The 23,941-nt window shown below is 46.6% G+C and overlaps 1 protein-coding gene across 2 annotated transcripts in view; it reads left to right on the top strand.

Moving 5' to 3' along the window:
• Positions 1-11,396, top strand: part of LCK (LCK proto-oncogene, Src family tyrosine kinase) — a 49,188-nt gene extending 37,792 nt beyond the window's left edge. For both annotated transcript variants that reach the window (XM_083173870.1, XM_083173868.1), the window contains exons 13-14: positions 6,721-7,003; positions 10,003-11,396. In XM_083173870.1, the coding sequence (XP_083029996.1) occupies positions 6,721-6,923 (203 nt within the window). In that variant the 3' untranslated portion in view covers positions 6,924-7,003; positions 10,003-11,396. The remainder of the gene's footprint in view (positions 1-6,720; positions 7,004-10,002) is intronic.
• Positions 11,397-23,941: the final 12,545 nt, after the last annotated feature.

Genomic DNA, 23,941 nt, shown 5'->3' with positions numbered 1-23,941 from the left:
ATATGCCTTATTTTTTTTGGGTGGTTCCGCTGTTGCACTGGCTCGCCCCTTGCCACGTCCCTGGCCACGCCCCCTGGCACCAGTCGCTGCACTTGAAGTGCTGGCCATGGTACTACCTTGTGAAGTCCCCTGTTGTGTTCCAAACAATTCTGCTGATGGTGGATATGAGCCAGCTGCAGGTTGGCCTGCTGCAGAAGGGCCAGGTGTAGGTTGCCCTGCTGTAGAATGGTCAGGTGCAGGTTCCCCTGCTGTAGAAGGGGCAGCAGCCTCCTCATTAACCACTGGCCGCATGTGCAGTGGCACATAGGTGGTGCTGGAGTCCATCTGGTCAAATAGTTGCTGCAGCACTGGGTCCACCTCTGGTTGGGATCCAGACATGTTAGCAACAACATTGTCACCTTCTAATACACCTTTATATACTGTTTGTGTAATCTGTTTGGCGGACATCAGCGGCAGCTGCGTTCCGTGCGTGAGCGTACGTCGCTGTTTTTTCGCGCCGCATACGGTGGCGGAAATTCCATTGTGTAAAACCTGGCGAAAGTTCTACATGAAATACTGGTCACCAATGCTAACATTGCATAGAATCTTCTGATACACCTGTGACTATTGCACAATACACATGCTATTTGCTAGCATGACATGACATATCATTCATGACTACTGTGGTATTGTGGCGTTTTAGTGCAAGCTAAAAGTAGCCCAATCCCTTAGAGAATCCAGCCCACAAGTCATGCAATACTCATCTCTACTGTTATAGACCACACATGTGAGAGCCCTATAAATAGTGACTTCCTGCTAGAATCATTTGTCTCCAGATCTGGACTTGTCAGGGTGTAAAGTAAGCTCTTCCATGCTCCTTGTAGATATGATATCCATTAACAATGTAAGTGTATGAATGTATGCACCATTGCCTCACTGACTACAGATTGTTGGGCCAGCAAAGTGGTGTATCATTATTGCAACATGTCACATGTTCACTATTTCACTCACAGGTCTTCAACCTGTGTGGGTTCATCTATTGCAGGACAACATGTCCCAGCAATAGATGAAATGTGTCATAGTACATGATGTCGGCAAAAAATGCTGACACCTTTATCTGTGTGTTTTGGACGGTGTGTATTGAGTTCATATTATTGTGTCATCATTAGAGAGTCAAATGGATCTGCGGGATTTCACGGGGCGGCCATCTATTGTACGTATTGAAGGCTACAAATCTATTTGTAGTGGGATATGGCCATTATGTGCATAGGTGCATCAGTATTTATGTTCATTTCTTTATAGGTTGCTGAAGCTATTATGCGCTACATGGAGAGGAGGCTAAGGGCACTTGCGGCTCTCCCCACTCGTCGGCCAAGGAGGCCAGGACGTGCTAGAATCTATCGCACACGGGTGACTCTGTTTGCTATGCCCGATGATGAGGTACTTACTAGGTACCGGTTACCGCCACATGTAATTCTGGATCTGCTCACCTTAATTCAGAGCGATCTGGAACCTCTACACGGGATCACGACAGCAATTCCGCCTCACACACAGCTGCTGGCGGTGTTGCATTTCTGCGCCTCAGGATCATTCCAACAAGTAGTGGCAGTACTTGCTGGAATATCTCAGCCGGCCTTCTGCCGAATCCTGAGGCGTGTGACGTCGGCCATGTTCAGGCGCAAGGGGCACTTCATGGCCATGACATTTGCCACCGAGACCCTGCGCAGAAGCCAGCAGGCCTTCCATCAAATTGCTGGCTTCCCTAATGTGATAGGGGCTGTGGATGGCACCCATGTACCATTTGTGCCTCCATCTCGAAGTGAGAAGATATATAGGAACCGCAAATTGTTCCACTCACTGAACGTGATGGTGGTATGTGGCCCATCCATGGAGATTCTCGCCTTCAACTCGAAGTTTCCCGGAAGTGCCCATGACTCTCATGTCATCCGACAAACCGGGATATGGCAAAGACTCCAAGAGCTGGAAGGCCGTGATGCGTGGGTTCTGGGTGACTCCGGTTACCCATGTACGCCCTGGCTACTTACGCCGTACAGCTACCCAGCACCGGGCCCACAGGAGGCATTCAATCGGGCGCATGTTGCCACCAGGCAAGTGGTGGAGCGCTCAATTGGCCTTTTAAAAGGTCGATTTAGAGTGCTCCACCGCACTGGTGGTGACTTACAATATGCGCCTGAAATGGTGTCGAGGATCGTGGGCCTGTGTATATTTTTCCACAACATTGCTGTGCGGCGTGAGATACCCTTTGATGAGTGGGAGGTACCATCTGAGCCGCAAGATCCGCCCATGCGCCCATCCCGCGCCCCTGAATGCCGGAGGGGATACCAGATGCGGGACTCTGTGGCGCAAAGATACTTCAGGTACATGTTATCGAGTTGACAGAACACACCAATTATTGTAAAAATCACCCCTTCAAATAAGTACAGTGTGTTAGTTGTCAGTGTTACAACACGAAAATTAGCCAGCCTGCCCTCCTAATGGCAAAGAAATAGGAGATATTTATCATATGTGCTTAGTTTTGGGGGAAGTTAAATATAGGTGCTAATTATTATACCTTGTTCAAGGGATCTTATGTGTTTGTTATATCTTCATTATTGTAGTTGATACTATCCCTGATGACTGGTGAGTACATTGCTTTATTCTGTAATGTGTTTGGGATTTTTTCATGTGTTGATGTCTGATTTGTTTGCAGATATATATATATATATATATATATGCTATTAGAATTTATTCACATGTTTCAACATTTCAAGGAGCAGGCAGCCAGGCAGGCAGGCAGGCAGCCAGGCAGGCAGGCAGGCAGGCAGGCAGGCAGGGCTGGTGTATAATGCTGGTCTCAGGATACCTGCAAGTGTGTGTATGTGTCTTTTACACATAAATGTACGCATACACATAGATGCATAGAGTAAATAATGCTAAGTACAGCTAGGCATTGCTAAGCTATAGCACGCATTGCTTGGCGGAGCGAGGCGTCATTGGATTTGCTAAGTGCATACACACTGTGTTTTATATATATCAGATTTGTTCATTGCCATACATCAACACTACTGTTTTGAAGGCATGCGAATTTGTCACCATTTGTGTTGGCGCAGACACGCTGTTCATGTAAAGATGAACAATAAAGTTATTAACACAAATAACTGTGATCAACCAATGCCACCACCTGATTGGTTGATAGATGCCATTGTCAACATGGCGGAGACACGAAGGGCAGAACCCTTCACACATGCGGAGCTGAGGGTTCTTGTCTCCGTCATGGAGACAAGGCTGGGCCGTGCGGGGCCGTTTATCACAAACCGCCATAAGCGGAGGGCCTATGCTGCGGCAGGGCGCCGAACTTACGCCCGCACTCGGGTGCGGAGGTCCCTCGGGCAGCTTGAGAGGCGGTGGTCGGACCTCCGCAGGCGCCAGCCCCAGCTGCTCCAGCAACTCAGGAGCGAAATTGCTGATTGTGAGTATTTTAGCTATGAAATTTCGCACTTACAACATAGCATATATAAACAATAAAATGTGTCTCATGATAACTGGGTGTCCATGGGTTTAAAAGTCCATAGACTGTTATGTGTGCTTCTTCCTGGTTAACATGCAGTCATGTGGCTTTTATATGTAATGCCATAGCATTGAGGATTCTGATGCATACAATGTGCCAGATCTAATATGTGTTACACATTGATAAATGCCTGGGTTGTAATGTGTGAACAAATTACTAACAATCACATAATAATTTACATGTCACAATTTGGAATCCATGAACAGTAAGGAGCTACTTTCCTGCATCGTTTGCCATCATTATCACCCTTCCATGTATGTCTTGTTATGGATTAATACATGTGCCCCAATGACCCGACATTGACCATGATTTTTTTTTCTACCACACAGCACGAGCCCAAGCCCGACAGGCCCGTGAAGAGGCGGAGGCAGCCCTGGGCCAGGAGGAGGCCCAAGACCCGGAGGAGGAGGTGGCGGCAAGGGTGGAGGAGGAGGAAGTGGAGGAGGAGGAGATGGTGGTGGAGGAGGAGGAGGTGCGTGAGGAGGTGGTGGAGGAGGATGTGGAAGCGGAGTTGGTTGCGGAGGAGGAGGTGTTGGTGGCGGAGGAGGAGGTGGAGGAGGTGGTGGTGGTGGTGGAGGAGGAGGAGGTGGAGGAGGAGGAGGTGGAGGAGGAGTTGGAGGAGGAGGTGGAGGAGGAGTTGGAGGAGGAGGTTATTGTGGCAGAGGAGCTGGCGGAGGAGGGGGCTGAGGAGGCCACGGTTGCCCCGGAGGAGTCTGATGACGAGGGGGAGGAGGCGTGCCAGGCCCCGGAGTACCATCAGATCGGTATGTTAACATAATGCATCATTAATGAAGTAGTTGTACTGGTATTTGTTATGTAGCACTGGTGATAACAAATTTTTGGCCCATACTATTCATATAGACCCCAAAGTGGGTAGCTACAGATACAGGTACGGGTTAGATGGGGTGTCCAAGGCATCCCTTTCATCCAGGACACCTCTGAATTACACAGGTTTGTGGGATGGGTTGGAGCTCCATTTTGACTGCCACATAACCGTAGTAGTTAAACAGGATCCTGGAGTAAAGGGATGAGTGGATCATTTGTGGATGAAATTCACCTGCTGCAAGTGTTGATTATGACCCATCAAATAGTGGAATCTATATTGTTGGTGAATGTTATTTCTAAACTATAGGATGTATGCTATAAATGGAGTATGGGCCGGCCTACCTTGGAATGGAGTCAGAAGTTGCCAGTGTCCCAGGAGCCTCCTCTACCTAAACACCCCCTGTAGTTCAGATTGTTTTTTTGCCCTCACAGAATTGTAGGTTGGTTTAGACAGAATTATGATTTTGAGGATGTGTACTGTGCATTCCTGACATTTGCATAACTCCCATGCCACGAACCATCACTGAACTTAGACTGAGCAGATTGTGACAAGTTCTTATTGACGGAGGCCATGACATGCTTGTCATTGGTTAGTCATGGGTGGGTTGTGACTGAGAAGAAACAATATGACTGTTATGTCTTCTGCAGAGTAAAGGGTAGAGGCCAAAAAAGACAGTATGTAGTAAATAAGTTAGCATGTATGTATATATGTATGTGTCATATCTATTTATCTATGTGTGTCTCTATCTCTCTACATAGATAGATATATATATATATATACACACATGTCACCTAGCATTTGTGCAATTTATGTCGCAGTATGTGAAATGTATGCATGAATAACATGACTAATTTTTGCCCCTTTGACATGCCCACAGATGACACCACACCGGCAGATGAGGGGGTGCGTGGGGCCGTCCTGCGAGCGGAGCAACATTTAAGGCTCCTTCTAGCAGACCTGCAGGACATCCGCGATCTGCTGCTTTGATTTATTATATTTTATATTTTATTTTTTATGTTAATGTTGATTTAAAATAAATTCTTTATGCAAGTTCACAGTTGTTGGTTTTATTTGCACTTGAAACAGTATATGTGTAGATTGTTTATAATCTTTTACACAGGGTGTAATACAAACCATTGCACTTACATTGCTGTAAGGGTTAATGTGTGCAATGGATGTGTTAGGCATGCTTGTAAGGATATATTGGCATCTAATTGATTCCAATTCCAAATAAGCTGTTTTTTATGAGGATAGGTAATTGAATAAGTGGGTCATGTGATGTATTGCAGAATTGACATAATAGTGGGTTGTTTGGCGTAAATACTCCGCTTACGGGCGGTAGCACCGCTTGGCTCCCGTTCGGATGCGGGATTTCCGAGCATACTCTGTAATACTCAGTAATACCGTGCAGAATCGGAGTGTTTCTCCCGCACACGCATGGTTTGTATGTCGTCCGTAAACACGCCCTGTTCTTAAAGAGTGAGTCCGTCCGAATGCGGAGGACACGTGGGCGTTTCTACGGACGATGGCCGCACGCGGCAAAACACCGTGGCGTGCGGACCGCACCGTAAGAATGCGGGAATATCCGCACCGATCAGAATAAGGGCCAATTTGTGAGGGATGTCAGCTGACTGTGTATACATGCAATAGCAGTTGGAATATGGCGAATTTTCATTACACAAATATGATGCACAATTACGCAATAGTAGCAGAGTAATATGGTAATTTTTTGTGCTGTTTGGTGAGGAGGAGGGATGGGCCTGCAGACTATATGGGGTATTCAATCTCCCGCTGCTAATCCCGACGGGACCCTATTCAATGCTGTCTTCACTGACAGCATTGAATAGGGATTTCGGCAGAACATGCCCGAATTTACAAGCAGTTGGGCACGTTCTGCCTAGAACGGCTGGAAATTGTCAAACTCCCAGCCGCAGCTTGACGATTTCCAGCCGCATCTCGCGGCCACACACCCTTTTTGGCACTCAGCAGACGGAACATTGAATCCCGTCCGCTGAGCTGATGTTGAGCCAGCCAAGAACCAGTGAACCAGTGACGCCAGATTGAATACCCCCTAACACTCGATCTTCAATGTCCTGACATCCCAAGCTCTACTCGGCCTACACCACCCTTTTTCAGTGTTAAAATCACAGGTTTGAATTTGTCTATGTATATATATGCATTGATGGTTTCTGGACCTGCACAGAATCAACTTGCATATCTTTGCTTCTCAGATTTAGCATCAACCCCGTATAAGTAATAATGTGGCAACAGGGAGTCTAGTGACATATTTTAAGCACCACATCAAAAGGAGTGACTACATTTGGTAATCTTTACTTTCTTACTACAGCTATGTCTAATCCTGAAGTGATAGATCTTCTTGAGCGTGGGTACCGCATGCCAAGACCTGAGAGTTGCCCAATGGAACTTTATGAATTGATGCTTCGCTGTTGGAAGGAACGTCCTGAGGAGAGGCCAACATTTGATTTCCTTCGCTCCTATCTTGAAGACTTTTTCACAGCTGCAGAGGCCCAGTATCAGGCCCAGCCTTAATCTAGCATCATGTTACAAGTACGAACAAGCATTGTTTAAAGGGACTATAAAACACAGCTGTAAAAGACCAGTAGCAGGCCCTTATAAGATTAGTGTGTAAACATGGGGTATTGGGGAATGGGACAGTATACCTATGCACTGATACCCACCAAAAAAATTGATTTGGAAAATCAGGTTTTAATGTATATTGGTATCCACAATATATAATTTGTGTGCCTCGGCACAAGGTTAATGTGTGGAGGTGCTCCCCTGAGAGTAAAAATGAAGTCACAAGGAGAAGAGAAAGTACTCTCTTGGTTTGGGGGCACGCTTTTTTATAAAACTTAACGTTTATTTATTAGTTGTTTAAAATAATTTAAAAATAGGTATGGACATTACGTTTAAACATACATGACATATAAAACACATACACACAATTCCTTATTGTTGTAAACTCCCGTCTATGACAAGCAGTATCTTCTGCAAATTTGAGGATACTTTGTTAAGTATTTATGTGACAAACTGCTTATCTAGCGGTAGTGATATCCTTTAAGTGTTATAAGGAATTTTATTTTAGAGGACACCTATATTAGGTGAGTGGATAGCGAATTTCTTTTACTGTGTTTTGTCAATATAAAAAATATTTTTTTGACAAGCAATTATTAGTAAGGGAGAGTACCCCTGGTATAAAAGAAAATGATGAGGGAAAAAAGGCTTATATCAGCATACATACATTATCTTATTCTCTATAAGTCAGTTTAGTCGTGTGGTAATTTCACAAAATCTGCTGCTCTATATCACTTCAGAGATATAGAATATACATAGTAGTAATAGATTAGCAAAGACTGAAAAAAAGAAAGAATTTAGTTAGGTAGAGGTGTGTCAGTTTATCCCCGCAAGATGGTTTTTGCGCGGGAACTGCTGCTGATTGTCGTAATGGATTGGTTCACCCAATCCCCACAATTGAGCGAGTTTACTCCGTGCTTCAGTTGCAGATCTGGATAAGAAAAAGTGGGTTACTTCTATCCACGTTAGGGAAAGGACCCCCCTGATTGGCCAATGCCCTTGCAGGGAATAGTCCCTTCGATCGTGGGTGGGTATAACCAGAAAGTGGTGATAGAATAGTAGTTAGATTGGTGACACTTATGGATTACCCCACACGCTGCTTTCTCCCATGTGCTCTTGGCATTGATGGGCGATGAGCGGTGTGTCTCGTCTTTTAGTGCCACCAGAAAATGGAAGATAGCGATTTTAGACAATTGAAAACTGCGAGAAAAATCTCTGTATCTAACACCAGACCTCTTGTAACTATAATAGCAAATGTTGGATAGTATAGTATTGTAGCAGTCCTGTGCTAATATTTTTAGATAATCAGCAGGAACAAGTTAAATATCTATGCATAGAGATCTCTTGTAACTTGAAATAACAGATGTTAAGCAGTGTAGCTATATAATGGTCTGATGCAAATGTTTTAATTAAACAGCAGGAGCAATCTCTCTATCAGACACCCCAAGATATTTTTCTGTGGTCTCCCACATTCAATGTCTATACATAGAAATTTCTTATAGTAATAGTCACAAATGCTAGCTACTGTGATTATGTCAGCAGCAGTATATTGGTTCCCCTAAAAGGGGGATCTTACCACTACCCGAGTGGACCAACCGGTACTATCACAGGATCCTTCCCGGGTAAAAGATGCTGAAGCTGAAATTCCCTCAGGGGTCTCAAAAAGGTCAGGAGGGACTGGTATCTCTTCACTGATCTGTAAGTAAGTCAATGGACAAACGGCCGTTTCGCGGTAATCCCGCTTCCTCAGTGTCCCTAAGAAATTTCTATGTATAGACATTGAATGTGGGAGACCACAGAAAAATATCTTGGGGTGTCTGATAGAGAGATTGCTCCTGCTGTTTAATTAAAACATTTGCATCAGACCATTATATAGCTACACTGCTTAACATCTGTTATTTCAAGTTACAAGAGATCTCTATGCATAGATATTTAACTTGTTCCTGCTGATTATCTAAAAATATTAGCACAGGACTGCTACAATACTATACTATCCAATATTTGCTATTATAGTTACAAGAGGTCTGGTGTTAGATACAGAGATTTTTCTCGCAGTTTTCAATTGTCTAAAATCGCTATCTTCCATTTTCTGGTGGCACTAAAAGACGAGACACACCGCTCATCGCCCATCAATGCCAAGAGCACATGGGAGAAAGCAGCGTGTGGGGTAATCCATAAGTGTCACCAATCTAACTACTATTCTATCACCACTTTCTGGTTATACCCACCCACGATCGAAGGGACTATTCCCTGCAAGGGCATTGGCCAATCAGGGGGGTCCTTTCCCTAACGTGGATAGAAGTAACCCACTTTTTCTTATCCAGATCTGCAACTGAAGCACGGAGTAAACTCGCTCAATTGTGGGGATTGGGTGAACCAATCCATTACGACAATCAGCAGCAGTTCCCGCGCAAAAACCATCTTGCGGGGATAAACTGACACACCTCTACCTAACTAAATTCTTTCTTTTTTTCAGTCTTTGCTAATCTATTACTACTATGTATATTCTATATCTCTGAAGTGATATAGTGCAGCAGATTTTGTGAAATTACCACACGACTAAACTGACTTATAGAGAATAAGATAATGTATGTATGCTGATATAAGCCTTTTTTCCCTCATCATTTTCTTTTATACCAGGGGTACTCTCCCTTACTAATAATTGCTTGTCAAAAAAATATTTTTTATATTGACAAAACACAGTAAAAGAAATTCGCTATCCACTCACCTAATATAGGTGTCCTCTAAAATAAAATTCCTTATAACACTTAAAGGATATCACTACCGCTAGATAAGCAGTTTGTCACATAAATACTTAACAAAGTATCCTCAAATTTGCAGAAGATACTGCTTGTCATAGACGGGAGTTTACAACAATAAGGAATTGTGTGTATGTGTTTTATATGTCATGTATGTTTAAACGTAATGTCCGTACCTATTATTAAATTATTTTAAACAACTAATAAATAAACGTTAAGTTTTATAAAAAAGCGTGCCCCCAAACCAAGAGAGTACTTTCTCTTCTCCTTGTGACCTTATAAGATTAGGTAAATAGAGTTTTTTTCCAGTACTGGTTATTAAAAAACCACTGTGATGCAGTGCATGACTTTACCAATTACACCTACTACCTGTGGGTAAAATAAGACATTACCATAAATATATCATAAAAAATGTCAGTAAAAACAAAAATCATGGGCCAAATCTAGTAGGGTAAGAGAATCAAAAAGTGAGAGATTTTGGGTGAGTTTTTAAAGCGGCAATCAATTACAATGCAAAATCAACCTGTTTTTTTTTTAGTGTAAATGATTGCTGTTTTAAAAAAAACCTCTACCAAAATCTCTCACTTCCGGATTCTCTCACCCTATTACATTTGTCTCTATATAATCAATGGGTAGAGGGGCACTGATTAGATCATTTCCTAATGAAATGGTTTGCCGGAAGGAGATAACTAAGATTGAAAAGGATATTATCGTAGGTTGCTCGATTGAAGGTTTAATTATATGAATCATTAGGTATGTTAGGAAGTTCCCTTTGTCCTTTATGTTTGGAAGAAGAATGGTAATTGCAGGATTGCACCTTGCATTGGAAGACTCCTGAAACTGCTAACCAGGGAGCATTGCACATGAGTACTATAAGGCCACTAATGGCCATTACATTTGGATATTATTCACAAGCAGCTGTTCATAAACCTTTTAACTGTGGAACAATGGTGGCGAGTGTTATGGAGGGACAAATAGGCTCTTCAGATCAGATGGATATATTTGGCGATTTCCAGGAAAATGTCTGATGACAAAATGTACAGTACCTACATTATGATGTGTGGCTGTTTCAGTTGGTTTGGCATGGGTACACTAGTTGTGTATGGTCCCATAAACTCTGATAAGTATGAAGATGTTACTGAAATCTCTGTGCTCCTTATGGACAAATGTATCAGGATGACAAAGCCCCATGTGATGTTTCCATGATGTAGAGGGACTGGTATTGAGAAAATTTGGTAACCTGGATGGACAGGCCAGCCCAGAGCACAGTTCTTAACTTCATTGAGAACCTTTGGAATGAATTGGAGCAATGGCTACCTTCTATGCCTACTCGACCTTCTCCAGTTGGTTACTGTAGTTAAGGCAAATTTGGTAAATCATACCCACAGCTGTTATCCAGGAAATTGTGGACAGTTTGCCAAGAAGGGTGTCTGCAGTACTCCCTGCAGGTGCTGGACCTACAAAGTACTGACGTCAATCAAATCTTTTTACTAGTCAGTATCCAATCATTTTTGTCTGCATAGTGAAGAAGAGATTCCGATATAAGCACGCTTCCTAAACATATTTTATACTATTACACTGTTGATAAAATCTAAGAGAGCACTGCGACTTACATAAATCCAAGTATTGTATAATTATTCATTATTGTAAGGGAAAAATAAAAACATAAATAGGGACAAACTTTTAGTGTGTTTTCTCTCGTTGTTCTGCATCTTTTCGTATAAGTGTATATAAAAGCTGGATATGTACAGCATTTTATCACTATTAATGTACAGCAACTTGATGTTATTTAGTCACTTGTTATTTAGGGGTTATTCTGTTTGGTACGGTGAAACGTACATACAGTCCGTCACACTGTACGTTTTCCGTACGCTCGCGGTGAGCGTAAGTCCGCCCACAGAACAGACGCATACGGACATTCACAGACACCAACAATGGGGAGTGGCGTACACTTGAGCATACGCCACCGTGTACGGACAGATCTCCCTCTTAGCCACCGATACCTGGCATACATCAGAGCGTACGCCAAAGATCTTGTCCGTTTTCCCACCGACACCTTCCGTATATCTGAGCGTACGCCACATTGCAAGTAGAAATTGAGTCCAAAAACATCATTGTTGCTCTTAGACGGGGTTTATGTGTATTTTTCATAATAAAAAACTGGTATGTTTGTGTTACAGTGAAAAAGTTGACACATGTCGACTTCTGTGAATTGAGTGTCCTGCTTTTTAAAGTATACAAAAACACTTTCTGATTGGGTGTAGATAGTTATAAAATAACTACCTTGACATATATAAGCAGGTAGAATGAATATTAGCTAAAATTAAATCAACCTTTACATGTTGAGAACTGTAGAAAGATAAGGTTCCAATGTGTTTGAGGGCTGTGTGTGGCTTGCAGGTAGTGAAATAATGGTTTTTACTTAATAGCCTGCAGCATTGCTTATTACATTCAGGTGTATGTGTTTGAGTAGTAATCAGCGTTAATTAGCAGACCCAGGCGTCCGCTCTCATGCGGTATCTCTAGGGGTGGTCTGGAGCTATCTTTGGCGTCCGCCTGTTTTTGGTCCAAAATGTACGGTGCGTTCGCCGATCGAGGCGGTTGTGGCACCGTGCATTTTGTGTGCACACCCCCGTGTACTCCCATGTTTATGCCCAGTTTACCTGATTATTCCGGCCGCTCCCATAAAAACTCCCAAAAGCCGTCCACAATGACGTGCTCTTGCGGACAGGTTTTTCGCATGGAGAGACCCGTCCGTGAGCGGTGTGAGGTCGTCGCACATGCGCATTGCGAAAGCTACGCAGATGGAAAAAAAAAATGATCCGCCGGTATACGGTCCCACCGTACCAAACAGAATAAACCACTTAGTTACATGGTACTTAAGGCTGAAAAAAGACGTGCGTCCATCGAGTTCAACCTTTCGGTAGAGTTCATGATCTATTTCAGTGGTTCCCAAACTGTGTGCCGTGGCTCCCTGGGGTGCCTCGGGACACTTGCAGGGGTGCCACGGGTTGGTGGACCAGGACCAATTCTAATTATTTATGGTCAATTATTTATGGACAAAACCAGTGCTGGTGGCTGCCAATCATAAAATATGTGTATAATCAGAAGCAAATCCTGCCCTTTACCACATAACTCACCCTAAGAAGCACATATAAACACAAGCTACTTAATTTTATATATTATTTGGGGGGCCTAGGGGTGCCGCGGAAAAATTCTGATACTCTAGGGTGCCGCGATCCGAAAAAGATTGGGAACCTCTGATCTATTTCCTACATCTCTGTAAACTGTGTAATCTGAATTAATTATAGACAGATTATGATTGTTGTTTGTCCAACCTTATTTTAAATGTAGTTCCACAATTTAACTGCCCCTCACCGTAAAAAACATTTTTTTCTTCTAATGCAGTAGCGCACGCAGGGGGGGGTTTCTGAGTACCCAGAAACCCCCCAGGAGTCTAAGGGCCCTACCCTAAAAGCTGAGGGTCCCCTCTTTCCATGGGTGCAAGAATTTTACAAATCGGCCCTTGGGAACCAGAGATATCTGACTTCAAAGCAGTGGTCCCCATCCAAGCCTGTTAAATGCTCTTCCCAGTCAGATATTTCAGGTTCTGTCTGACTTAGAGTTTTCTTGAGAGTATATTCCAAAAGCTGGGACTCTCCCCCTTTGATTGACACTACTAGATTGTCTCTACTGTTCCCAGAACCAGAGAGATCAGCCTTCCAGCAGCTGGTTACTGCTCCAGCTCCACACACCTGGTATGTAGTTTTATATTCTCGTTGTCACATTGCTCTGCCTCCTGAAATCTGATTCCCTTGTCCCCAGTACCATTTGGTAGGTGGGATCCTCTAGTTTTTAATTCCATTAAAATCTAAAAAATCTATTTCTGGAAACTGGAGATATCTGCAGTCAAGCAAGCTGTCCTCCCACCAGAAAATTATGAATAATAAGCCAACTCCACTATACACCCCTCCTCTGCGTACTAAACATCCTCTACCACCCTGGATGTTATGTATCAGGGCCCCTTCATTCAGCCCAATGCCCCCTTATCCCACCATCTGTGCAGTAAAGGTGTAATTAGTGGAAATTACTGATCCAGGCTCTACATGCTGAGCGGTTGATATAATACCCCCTACCACCCGCAGGACATCAAAGCTTCCCCCACCCCTACCGCTGGAGGATCAGTAGGGGCCCCAATACATTGTTATGCCCAGGGGTCTACACTGCTGTTGATGCCCCTGTATGTATATATATGTACAGTATGTATATATATATACACGCAGACGGCGGCACTCACCCAAAATGAATTCTCATAGGCAGTGGTCTTAACAACGTTTCGAACCTTTATTTACGGTTCTTCATCAGGATGAAGAACCGTAAATAAAGGTTCGAAACGTTGTTAAGACCACTGCCTATGAGAATTCATTTTGGGTGAGTGCCGCCGTCTGCGTGTATGGATTGACCCTGGAGGTTATGGAGGGCACCCCAATGTAAGCAAGGTCAGTCAAGGATGTGCTGCTCATCTCTGGACGATATATATATATATATATATATATTATTATTATTATTTATATACATTTGGTCTATCTATAATACTTTAACTGAACCGGCATATATTGGGTCACCTAAGTGTCCATCTTCGTGCTTTGCTCCGCCCCTCTGGAAACCCCCTTCTGAAAATCCTGCGTTTGCCACTGTAATGGTACAAAATCTGTCTAAACGCATGCCCATGTGTCCTAGATTCCACCCTCAAAGCGAAAAGGGTGTCTGACACTTTGTTATATTGGCCCCTGATATATTTGAACATGTTAAGCATGTTTCGGTACTTGTGAGTTATCCGGGCTGCCGATTTTTTCATCGCGCCCGAAATCGTGGGCATCGCGTCGGTCGTGGCCGATATAAGGAGCCGCGACGCGATGCCCGCGATTTCCCATAGACAGTAATGTTAAAAGACACGATGGACACGATTTCCGACACGATTTCCCATAGACAGTAATGTTAAAAGACGCGATGGACCCGATTTCCCATAGACAACAATGTTAAAATAAAATGACAATGGAAAATTGGCCAATATGGGCATTTCACATTGGATATGTTTTAAAAAAAAATGTTTCATGGCCCCCCACCACCGTTAACGCCACCCCGCTATTGACGCCAACCCGAAGCGTGGCGAGCGCAGCGAGCCCGCGAGGGGCGGCGGTACGCGTCCTCCGACCTTTTCATACCCCTACTATCCACTAGGACGTGGAGTGAGAATAGAATAGTGTGGCGAGCGCAGCGAGCCACCGAGCCCGAAGCGTGGCGAGCGCAGCGAGCCCCGTGAGGGGACGCGGACACCTGTGAAGCCCGCAAGGGCATGCGGATACCTGTGAAGGTATCCGCGTCCCCTCGCGGGGCTCGCTGCGCTCGCCACGCTTCGGGCTCGGTGGCTCGCTGCGCTCGCCACACTATTCTATTCTCACTCCACGCCCTAGTGGATAGTAGGGGTATGAAAAGGTCGGAGGACGCGTACCGCCGCCCCTCGCGGGCTCGCTGCGCTCGCCACGCTTCGGGTTGGCGTCAATAGCGGGGTGGCGTTAACGGTGGTGGGGGGCCATGAAACATTTTTTTTTAAAACATATACAATGTGAAATGCCCATATTGGCCAATTTTCCATTGTCATTTTATTTTAACATTGTTGTCTATGGGAAATCGGGTCCATCGCGTCTTTTAACATTACTGTCTATGGGAAATCGTGTCGGAAATCGTGTCCATCGTGTCTTTTAACATTACTGTCTATGGGAAATCGCGGGCATCGCGTCGCGGCTCCTTATAACGGCCACGACCGACGCGATGCCCCCGATTTCGGTTAAATCGCGGGCATCGCGTCGGTCGGGTGTCCTTAAGTTAAGGACAAAATCGGCAGCCCGGATAACTCACAAGTACCCATGTTTCCCATTAAATGTCTCTTTTCTTGCATAAACAATCATAATTTGTCTAATCTTTCATCATAGCTTAATTTCTACAACCCTTTTATTAGCTTTGCTCTTCTTTCGACTTTTTCCATTTCTATGATGTCCTTTTTATAGTGTGGAGTCCAGAATTGTACTCCGTATTCTAGGTGCGGTCTAACCAATGCTTTGTAAAGAGGCATAATTACATTTGAGTCCCTAGTCTGATTATGTAATAAATTGATCCTTAAGTAAATTTAGGAAACTACTGCTTTTAAAAGGCATACTGGTTTGCCATTTGTCCAGTCGATGTCTGGAAATTTAAAGTCCCCCATAATTAATCCCTACCCCTGATTTGCTCATTTTTTTATTTGGTCTAAAAGTAGTGCCTCCTCTAGCATCTCCCAGAACGCTTCAGTATCTCCCCGTATGCAGGCTCCATTGGAATAATGTTGATAAAGAGAGTTCAACCATTGGGAAACATCTTCTAGACATAAATAACATCAATACTTGAGCCTGTAGGAACAAATATAGCGTATTGATGCCCTCTAGTGGCATAAAGTGATTTAACGTTGCTGAATTTCACAGAGAGTTATGTTTAACTTTTATGTTCATTTAGTGATAAGTTAAAGTAGTATATCTTACAATAAAGAGTAATACATTAATGTAATTTTCTAAAAATATCTATTTTGGGACTTTTAAGCTTATATAAGAAGCAGTCCAGTTTCTAAACCTGAAGAAAATTCAAAAAGTTCCAGCTAACCCTTTAACATTGTATTGGATTGTAGTAGGGATCCCAATCCCGGGGCATTTTTTCAATCCCTGCCTCGGCCACCCCTCATATTTACTTACAGATGCGTGGTGCGGACGGGAGCCGGGTGGGCGAGCCGGGGCGATGGAGCCAGGGTGGGCGGACGAGCTGGGTTGATGGAGCCCGGGCTGGTCGCTGGTGTGTGTGCTGGTCCGCTGGTGGGTGAGCGGGCTGGTCCACTGGTGGGCAGGTGAGCGGGCTGGTCCGCTGGTCAGCCTGGTCCGCTGCTGGGCGGTCTGGTCTGTTGGTGGGTGGGTGTTCGGGCCGGGCACAGGACAGTGACCTCTGACATTGTCACACAGAGTTGCGCTGCCCGGGACGGGAGAAGCCGGGCAGCTGCTGAGCACCCGCTCAGACTCTGCCTGGCATTACACTGCGCATGCGCAGTCTAAGGCCAGTATTCAATGCCTCTGATTCGCCATATTTTCTGGGGAATCAGGCAATTCCCCGGGTTTACAGGGAATTTTCTCACAGGAAAAACAATTTCGCCCTATTCAATGGACACAATTCTCTGCAAATGAAGAGCGAATGTCTGGCGATTCTCTGTTTGTGATTCTTCGCGATTCGCCAGTGGCTTTCAATGGGGTTTTTAGTGGAATTCGCTGGGAGTGTATTCAATGCTGAAATGGAGAACTGATTTCTCCATTGATTTTCGCCATGATTCCCCATTTTGCATTCGTCATCTTTTTATGGAGAACTGTTATGTGTACTTGTAAAATACACTTGTAAAAAAATAAAAATAAAGTTTACACCAGATGTTTTACCGGGTGAAATCTTTGCTTATATTTTAAAACACTTGTTAGCAGCTGATCTGCAGATAAGGGGGCAGCAGAAGTCACATCCATTTTTTCCAGGAACTCTAAAAACATTGCAGGGACCGATGCTAGTATTGTATTGTTCAAGGCCACTGCCAACACTACAAGTACTTTGTATGTCACACTACAAAATTTACGTGTAAGATCCATTTCCAGACTTGCTTGGTACAGCAAATGTGCTTTTAAAATGGTAGACTCACGGAGTTGGGTTACCCCCTATGGCAAGGGATGTTGTGCAGCCTACCTCCAGGGCACACACTGGTCTAGTAGCCGGGACCGCACGGTGACATTGGCAGGCAGCCAATTAACCAGACCAGCAGTAGGTCTGATTAATAAATGTAGCCAAGTGACCTTGAGGTTCTAGGCAGGAGGTCCTGAAATGCGCACCAATTACACAGCAGAACAACAGCTACTGGGCACCGACCACATACTATATGCAGGGGGGGGGGCGCTGCTGGTCATATGCTGTTACATATGCTGTGCTGCTGATTCCCCGCTGATCTCAAATAAGGGTTGCAGGGACCCCCTGCCCGCAGCGCAGGGTCATGTCAGGTAGCGCTGGCGGGCAGGAGGTCCCTGCAGTGTATGTGAGATCAGTGGCGGGGTCCCTGCAGTGGATGGGAACTAGTAGTTCTCATCCACTGCAGGGACCCCGCCGCTGATCTCACATACACCGCAGGGACCTCCTGCCAGACCCTGCTGGATGCCACCCACCAGCGGACAGGGGGTCCCTGCAGCCCTTATGTCAGATCAACGGCGCCCCCCGCCCGTTCAGTGTTTTGCGGACCTCTGCGGAGGGGAAAGGGGGGGGGCACCTGGAGGAAGCTGCCGCTCAGCAGCCCGGGCACCTCTCAGCCGGGATCCGACACCCAACACGCAGCCCGCTCTGCTCCCCGACCCCAACAGGTGGGACACTGACCTGACAGAAGGGAGAGACCGCTCCAGCAGCAATAGCAGACCTCCGGCATCAGCAGTCCCAGCGTGGTGATAGCAGATGTCAGCACACTGGGACTGCTGGAGCCAGAGGTCTGCTATTGCTGCTGCTGTTGGACCCGTCCCTGTCCTGAAGCTGTGCGGGGGCACCTGGCGGCATCAGTGGGCTCCCCCCGCCGTGACTCCGCTCCACCCCCTGCAGTGGCAGTATAGCCGCAGAAGCAGGGGAGAGAGCGGGAGTGCTATTCGCCGTAGGGGGTAATTTTCGCCATCAGGGGTGGAGAGCCCCTGATGCGTTGAATAGGGTGGACGGGTGGCTGCCCGGCGAATCGCCCTACAGGCGAATTGCGGCGAAAGTGCAGCGATTCCTACACAGGATTCGCTGCCGCCCGCGAGAATCCCCATTGAATACCTGCCTATCAGGTCCTCCTAGACAACTAGTCCTATTGTACCACTTTGCAGATGCTGACTGCATGTTGATGCGGTTCTCCCGGCTCTCCACACAAGCTCCACGCTGCTTCTCTCCCTGCTTGGGGCCTAGTTTTTAAAACTGCCATCCTGTCTGTCACTGCAGTGCCACTGCTAGATGTGTGTTTGTGCTGCCCACTTGTATCGATTTCCTGATCTTTTATTGATTGTCTTTAATTTGCTTCAATACAAACCACCCCTGGGCTTATATGACAGACTTAGCAGCACCCCTGGGCTTGTACGCCAGATATAGCAGCACCCCTGATCCATTACAGCAGACAGAACAACGCTTTTTTTTTGGGGGGGGGGGGGGGGGAGCCTGTCGCTGAAATGTCCTGTTTATGTTGACCAATGTCATCTTGCACCCCGTGGCAGGTGGTACCTGGGCAGTGTGGGGTCCCGGCAGCGTGAAGTAGCCAGTCCACAGTGTCCATGAAGCACTGATAGGCTGTGATTGGCTGAGAGAGAGCAATCTCAGCCAATCAGCAGCTGGCCTGTCTTTTGAATTTTTTTTAATTTTGCTGCTGCTGTCCACAGTGTCCATTCACTCAGTGCTTCCCAGACACTGCGGACTGCCTGCTCCACCACGGCAATCAAAGCCCCCGGGTACTATATCACCTCCCACTGTATCCGCCCTCCGGCTCCCGCAGGTTACAGCGCCAGGACCCTGCGCCCAGGGCTGCCAAGAGATATCCTGGGCCCTGGTACAACAGCGTCACGGGGCCCCCATGGAGTGGCGAGCTACAGAAAAGAGGTGTGGCCATTAAAGGATATAGGGGTGTGTACCACACCATATACCCTTTATGCAACACATTAGTAGACTCCTTATACTTGCCCCTTACACATTATGCTACACAGAATAAGCCAAAATTCACATGGAATGTCTTAAAATTCACATTATGCCACATGGAATGACACAAAATTCAAATTACTCCACATGGATTGTGCCAAAATTCACATTATGCCACACAGATTGAGGCAAAATTCAGGGACAGTGAGAGGAATGGTGGGGATGCAGGGAGAGAGTTGGCGGGGACAAAGGTGCATAGAGCGGGATGCAGGGACAGAGACGGTGGTGATAAAGGGCCAGACGGTGGGGACAGAGATGGTGGGGACGCAGGGACAGAGACAAAGGGCCTTATTCTAGTTCACTCTTTCTGACAAAATCCTTCTTAGATGGACAAAACCATGTGCACTGCAGGGGGTGCAGATGTAAAATGTGCAGAGAGAATTAGATTTGGGTGAGTTATTTTGTTTCTGTGCAGGGTAAATACTGGCTGCTTTATTTTTACACTGCAATATAGATCTCACTTTGAAGTAAAACCACACCCAAATCTAATTCTCTCTGCACCTGTTACATCTGCCCCACCTGCAGTGCACATGGTTTTGTCCATCTAAGAAGGAATTTGTCAGAAAGAGTGAACTAGAATAACCCCCAAAGTACAGTAGGTCTAGAAGATCATTTCTATGTAAGGGATGGCAACAGAAATCTTGGGGCCGGTACACCAATATCACTGAGATTGAAAAATGCTCAATCCTGGGATTCCCGGGATTGGCCTCCGTAAAAGAAAATTGCACCCTGTGCCCCCACACTGACTTACTTTTTCTGAGCTGAGGAGGGGGGCAGGCAGCCGCTGTGCAGAGGCACGTGTCGGGTAGACATGTGCGACGTGGGAGGCCCGGCGGCGAACAGGTTCCGGCATAGGGTATGATGTGGGAGGACGTGGAAGGCCCGGCGGCGAGCAGGTTCCGGCTTCAGGTATGATGTGGGAGGATGTGGCAGGATGTGGGAGGCCCGGCGGCAAGCAGGTTCCGGCGTCGGGTATGATGAGGGAGGCCCAGCGGCAAGCAGGTTCTGGCATTGGTGGTCAGCGCTGCGGCCTGCGCAGTGTGACCTATGACCAAATCACGCAGCGCAGGCCGTACGCCGGGTCGGGAACAGCCGGGCAGTGTCTGAGCGAGTGTTTAGATGCTGCCCGGCATTAGACTGCGCGTGCGTGCCAGCACAGCTAACCCCATGCCCGCTCTCCTAGTCTAGTGGTCTTCAACCTTAATTGAGCGAGAGCTACTCGCAACAAAAAAAGACAAAAAAAACCTCCCGGAGAGCTACTAAAATTTGAACAATGCCCCTGATACTATGCCGCACACCGTAATGCCCCTGCGCAATATGCTGCACACTGTAATGCCCGATAAATTATGCCACACACCGCCATTTCTCTGAAACATGATGCAGCACACCACAATGCCTATGATACTATGCTGCACACTGTAATGCCCCTGACACATTATGCCACACATTGCAATACCCCTCACACCTAATGCATACCTCCCAACTTTGGCAGTGGTGAAAGGAATATATGTGCGTTTTGTCGCTGTGAGGGCATGGCCAGTGCTGTGTGAACTGCTGGCCATGCCCTCAGCCTCCCTGATTAGATGCATGCAGTGTCTAATTATCGCAGGACCGTCCCAAAAAAATGGGATGTCACACAAAAATCGATACACACTGACTATGCCACACCACGTTGCCCCCCACAGTAAGGCTTCTAATAAAATATAATTTACCTGCTTGTTGCCAAGGGGGTTAATGTCCATTGCCAAGGTGGTTAATGTCTGTTGCCAAGGGGGGTTAATGTCCATTACCAAGGGGTTAATATGCATTTCCAGGGGTTATTGCTTGTTGTCAAGGGGAGTTAATGTCTGTTGCCAGGGGTTCTTGCTCGTTGCCAAGGGGGGTTAATGTCCGTTGCCAGGGGTTCTTGCTCGTTGCCAAGGGGGGTTAATGTCCGTTGCCAGGGGTTTTTGCTAGTTGCCAAGGGGTTATGCATTGCCATGGGTTATTGGATGTTGCCAAGGGGTTTATATATTTTTTGCTAGGGGTTAATGCTCGTTGCCAAGGGGGGTTAATTTCCGTTGCCAGTGGTTCTTGCTCATTGCCAAGGGGGGTTAATTTCCGTTGCCAGGGGTTCTTGCTCATTGCCAAGGGGGGTTAATTTCCGTTGCCAGTGGTTCTTGCTCATTGCCAAGGGGGGTTAATTTCCGTTGCCAGGGGTTCTTGCTCATTGCCAAGGTGGGGGTTAATGTCCATTGCCAGGAGTTCTTGGTCATTGCCAAGGGGTTAATATGTGTTTCCAGGGGTTATTGGATGTTGCCAAGGGGTTTTTATATTTTTTTGCCAGGGGTTAATACTCGTTGCCAAGGGGGGGTTAATTTCCATTGCCAGGGGTTCTAGCTCGTTGCCAAGGGGTTAATATGTGTCTGTGTCCGGCCCCAGCCCCTCAGCTGCTGCTGCCCCTACTTTACCCTGCCTTCCCCTGCGCACAGAGAGACAGACGCTAGAAGTCACTTTTCACTTCCAGCGTCTCTGACAGGGAGCACAGCTCTGCAGCGTTACCAGGAAGTGCAGAGCTGTGCTTCCTGTCAGACGCTAGAGGTGAACTATGACTTCTAGCGTCTGTCTCTCCGTGTGCAGGGGAAGGAGAGACAGGGGAAGGCAGGGGCAGCCGTAGCTGACAGGCAGGTGGCCGGACACATGGGCGGGCGGAAAGGTCCTAGTTCTCCCGACGCACCCGCAGCCCCAATAAATATATATTTTTTAAAGTGTGTGTCCGGCCCCGGGCCCCCCTGGCAGGCCCGGGCCCAGGTAAATTGTATCCGCCCCCCCTGCCTCTCGGCTGCCCTGCATGCACCTCTATGGATCCTGCTCCCACCTACCGTCCAGCTACCTTGGTGCAACCTTTTGGCCTAAAAACAACATTGGGGTTTATTCTAGTTCATTCTTTCTGACAAAATCCTTCTTAGATGGACAAAACCATGTGCACTGCAGGGGGGCAGATGTAACATGTGCAGAGAGAATTAGATTTGGGTGAGTTATTTTGTTTCTGTGCAGGGAAAATACTGACTGCTTGATTTTACACTTCAATATAGATCACACTTTGAAGAAAAACCCCACCCAAATCTAATTCTCTCTGCACAAGTTACATCTGCCCCACCTGCAGTGCACATGGTTTTGTCCATCTAAGAAGGATTTTGTCAGAAAGAATGAACTAGAATAACCCCCATTGTGAGGTGTTCAGGATAGCCTGGTAATCAGTGGAAAGTAATGTTATTGAGGTTAATAATAGCGTAGGAGCAGAAAAAAAACCCAAATTGTGCGATTTTAGTGGGTTTTATAACTTTTATGTTATTTTTTTATCCAGTTCCAAAACAGGAAACACAAAACACGGGAAGGGTGGTGTTTTGGTACAGATCCAGATCCAAAACACGTCTGAAGATACAGACCCAAAAAATGAAAAGTGCCTAGTGCAGGGGTGCATCAGAATCAGCTTTATTTTGCCAGGTATACTTGCGTATACTAGGAATTAGTAATGGATTGCTATGCGACACCCAGGATAGGAACAAGTAAAACAGTGACAGTACTGATATATATCACATGTACAGATATGAGTATCCTGATGGGGGACACGGACATGGGGAACATATATTTGCTGAGTGGCACAGCAGCACCCAGGCAGCCATTCAGTGGCGCCACCAAGTCATTGCAAAAGCCAGCTAGGTAAACAGTACAGATGTGAAACATTACAGGGGAGACACAGGGTACATATTTTAGGCTGGGTGGCACAGATCCTAGGCAGCCATCAGCGACGCCATCTTGACTTCGACACTCACTGGGCCAGAGTGGAAGGGCTCAAATAGGCCAGAATGGATGGGTCCAGAGGCTGTCTTCTGTGGGGCCAGCGTGTCAGGGGCCCTGCCTGAAGCTGGGGCTGAGAGAGTTAGTGAGGCGAGGGGGGGGGGGGGGGGGAGAGTCAGTTGGGCCTGCAGCCATAGTTGGGCCCTCTGTGGGCTGAGGTCCATTTTTGCTGCCCCCGTTGCTGGAGCTGTTACCTTCTCCCTTGGGGTCCTCCAGCGGGAGCAGGAACATTGATGGGGAGAGGGTGGGGGGGGGGGGGCTCCAGCAGTCCACGGCCAGAGGCTACAGGCCAGAGATCCTGCCAGCACAGCAGGGTGTCCTGCCGGCCAGACGTACCTGGTGTACTTTATTTCCTGGGGGTGTTCCCCGGACTGATGGTGGTGCCAGGGGGGGGGGCCCACAGCACCGCCTTATGGTGCCAGACCAATGGTGCTGCCTGGGAGGCCACAGCGCCGCCCGCCTCTGGTCAGGTGTCGCCTCATCCTGTGCCAGGGGACATGGCGCTCGCCGGGGATGGTGGAGCTCCATGAATGGTTTCCACTCGGCTCCTGATTGGCCGCTAGGCGG

This window comes from Crinia signifera, chromosome 2 (genome assembly GCF_055691185.1).
Source record: "Crinia signifera chromosome 2, ASM5569118v1, whole genome shotgun sequence".
In the NCBI taxonomy this organism is placed as follows: Eukaryota; Metazoa; Chordata; class Amphibia; order Anura; family Myobatrachidae; genus Crinia; species Crinia signifera.
Note: the sequence above shows the minus strand (reverse complement) of the source record. Positions and strands in the feature narration are given on the sequence as shown.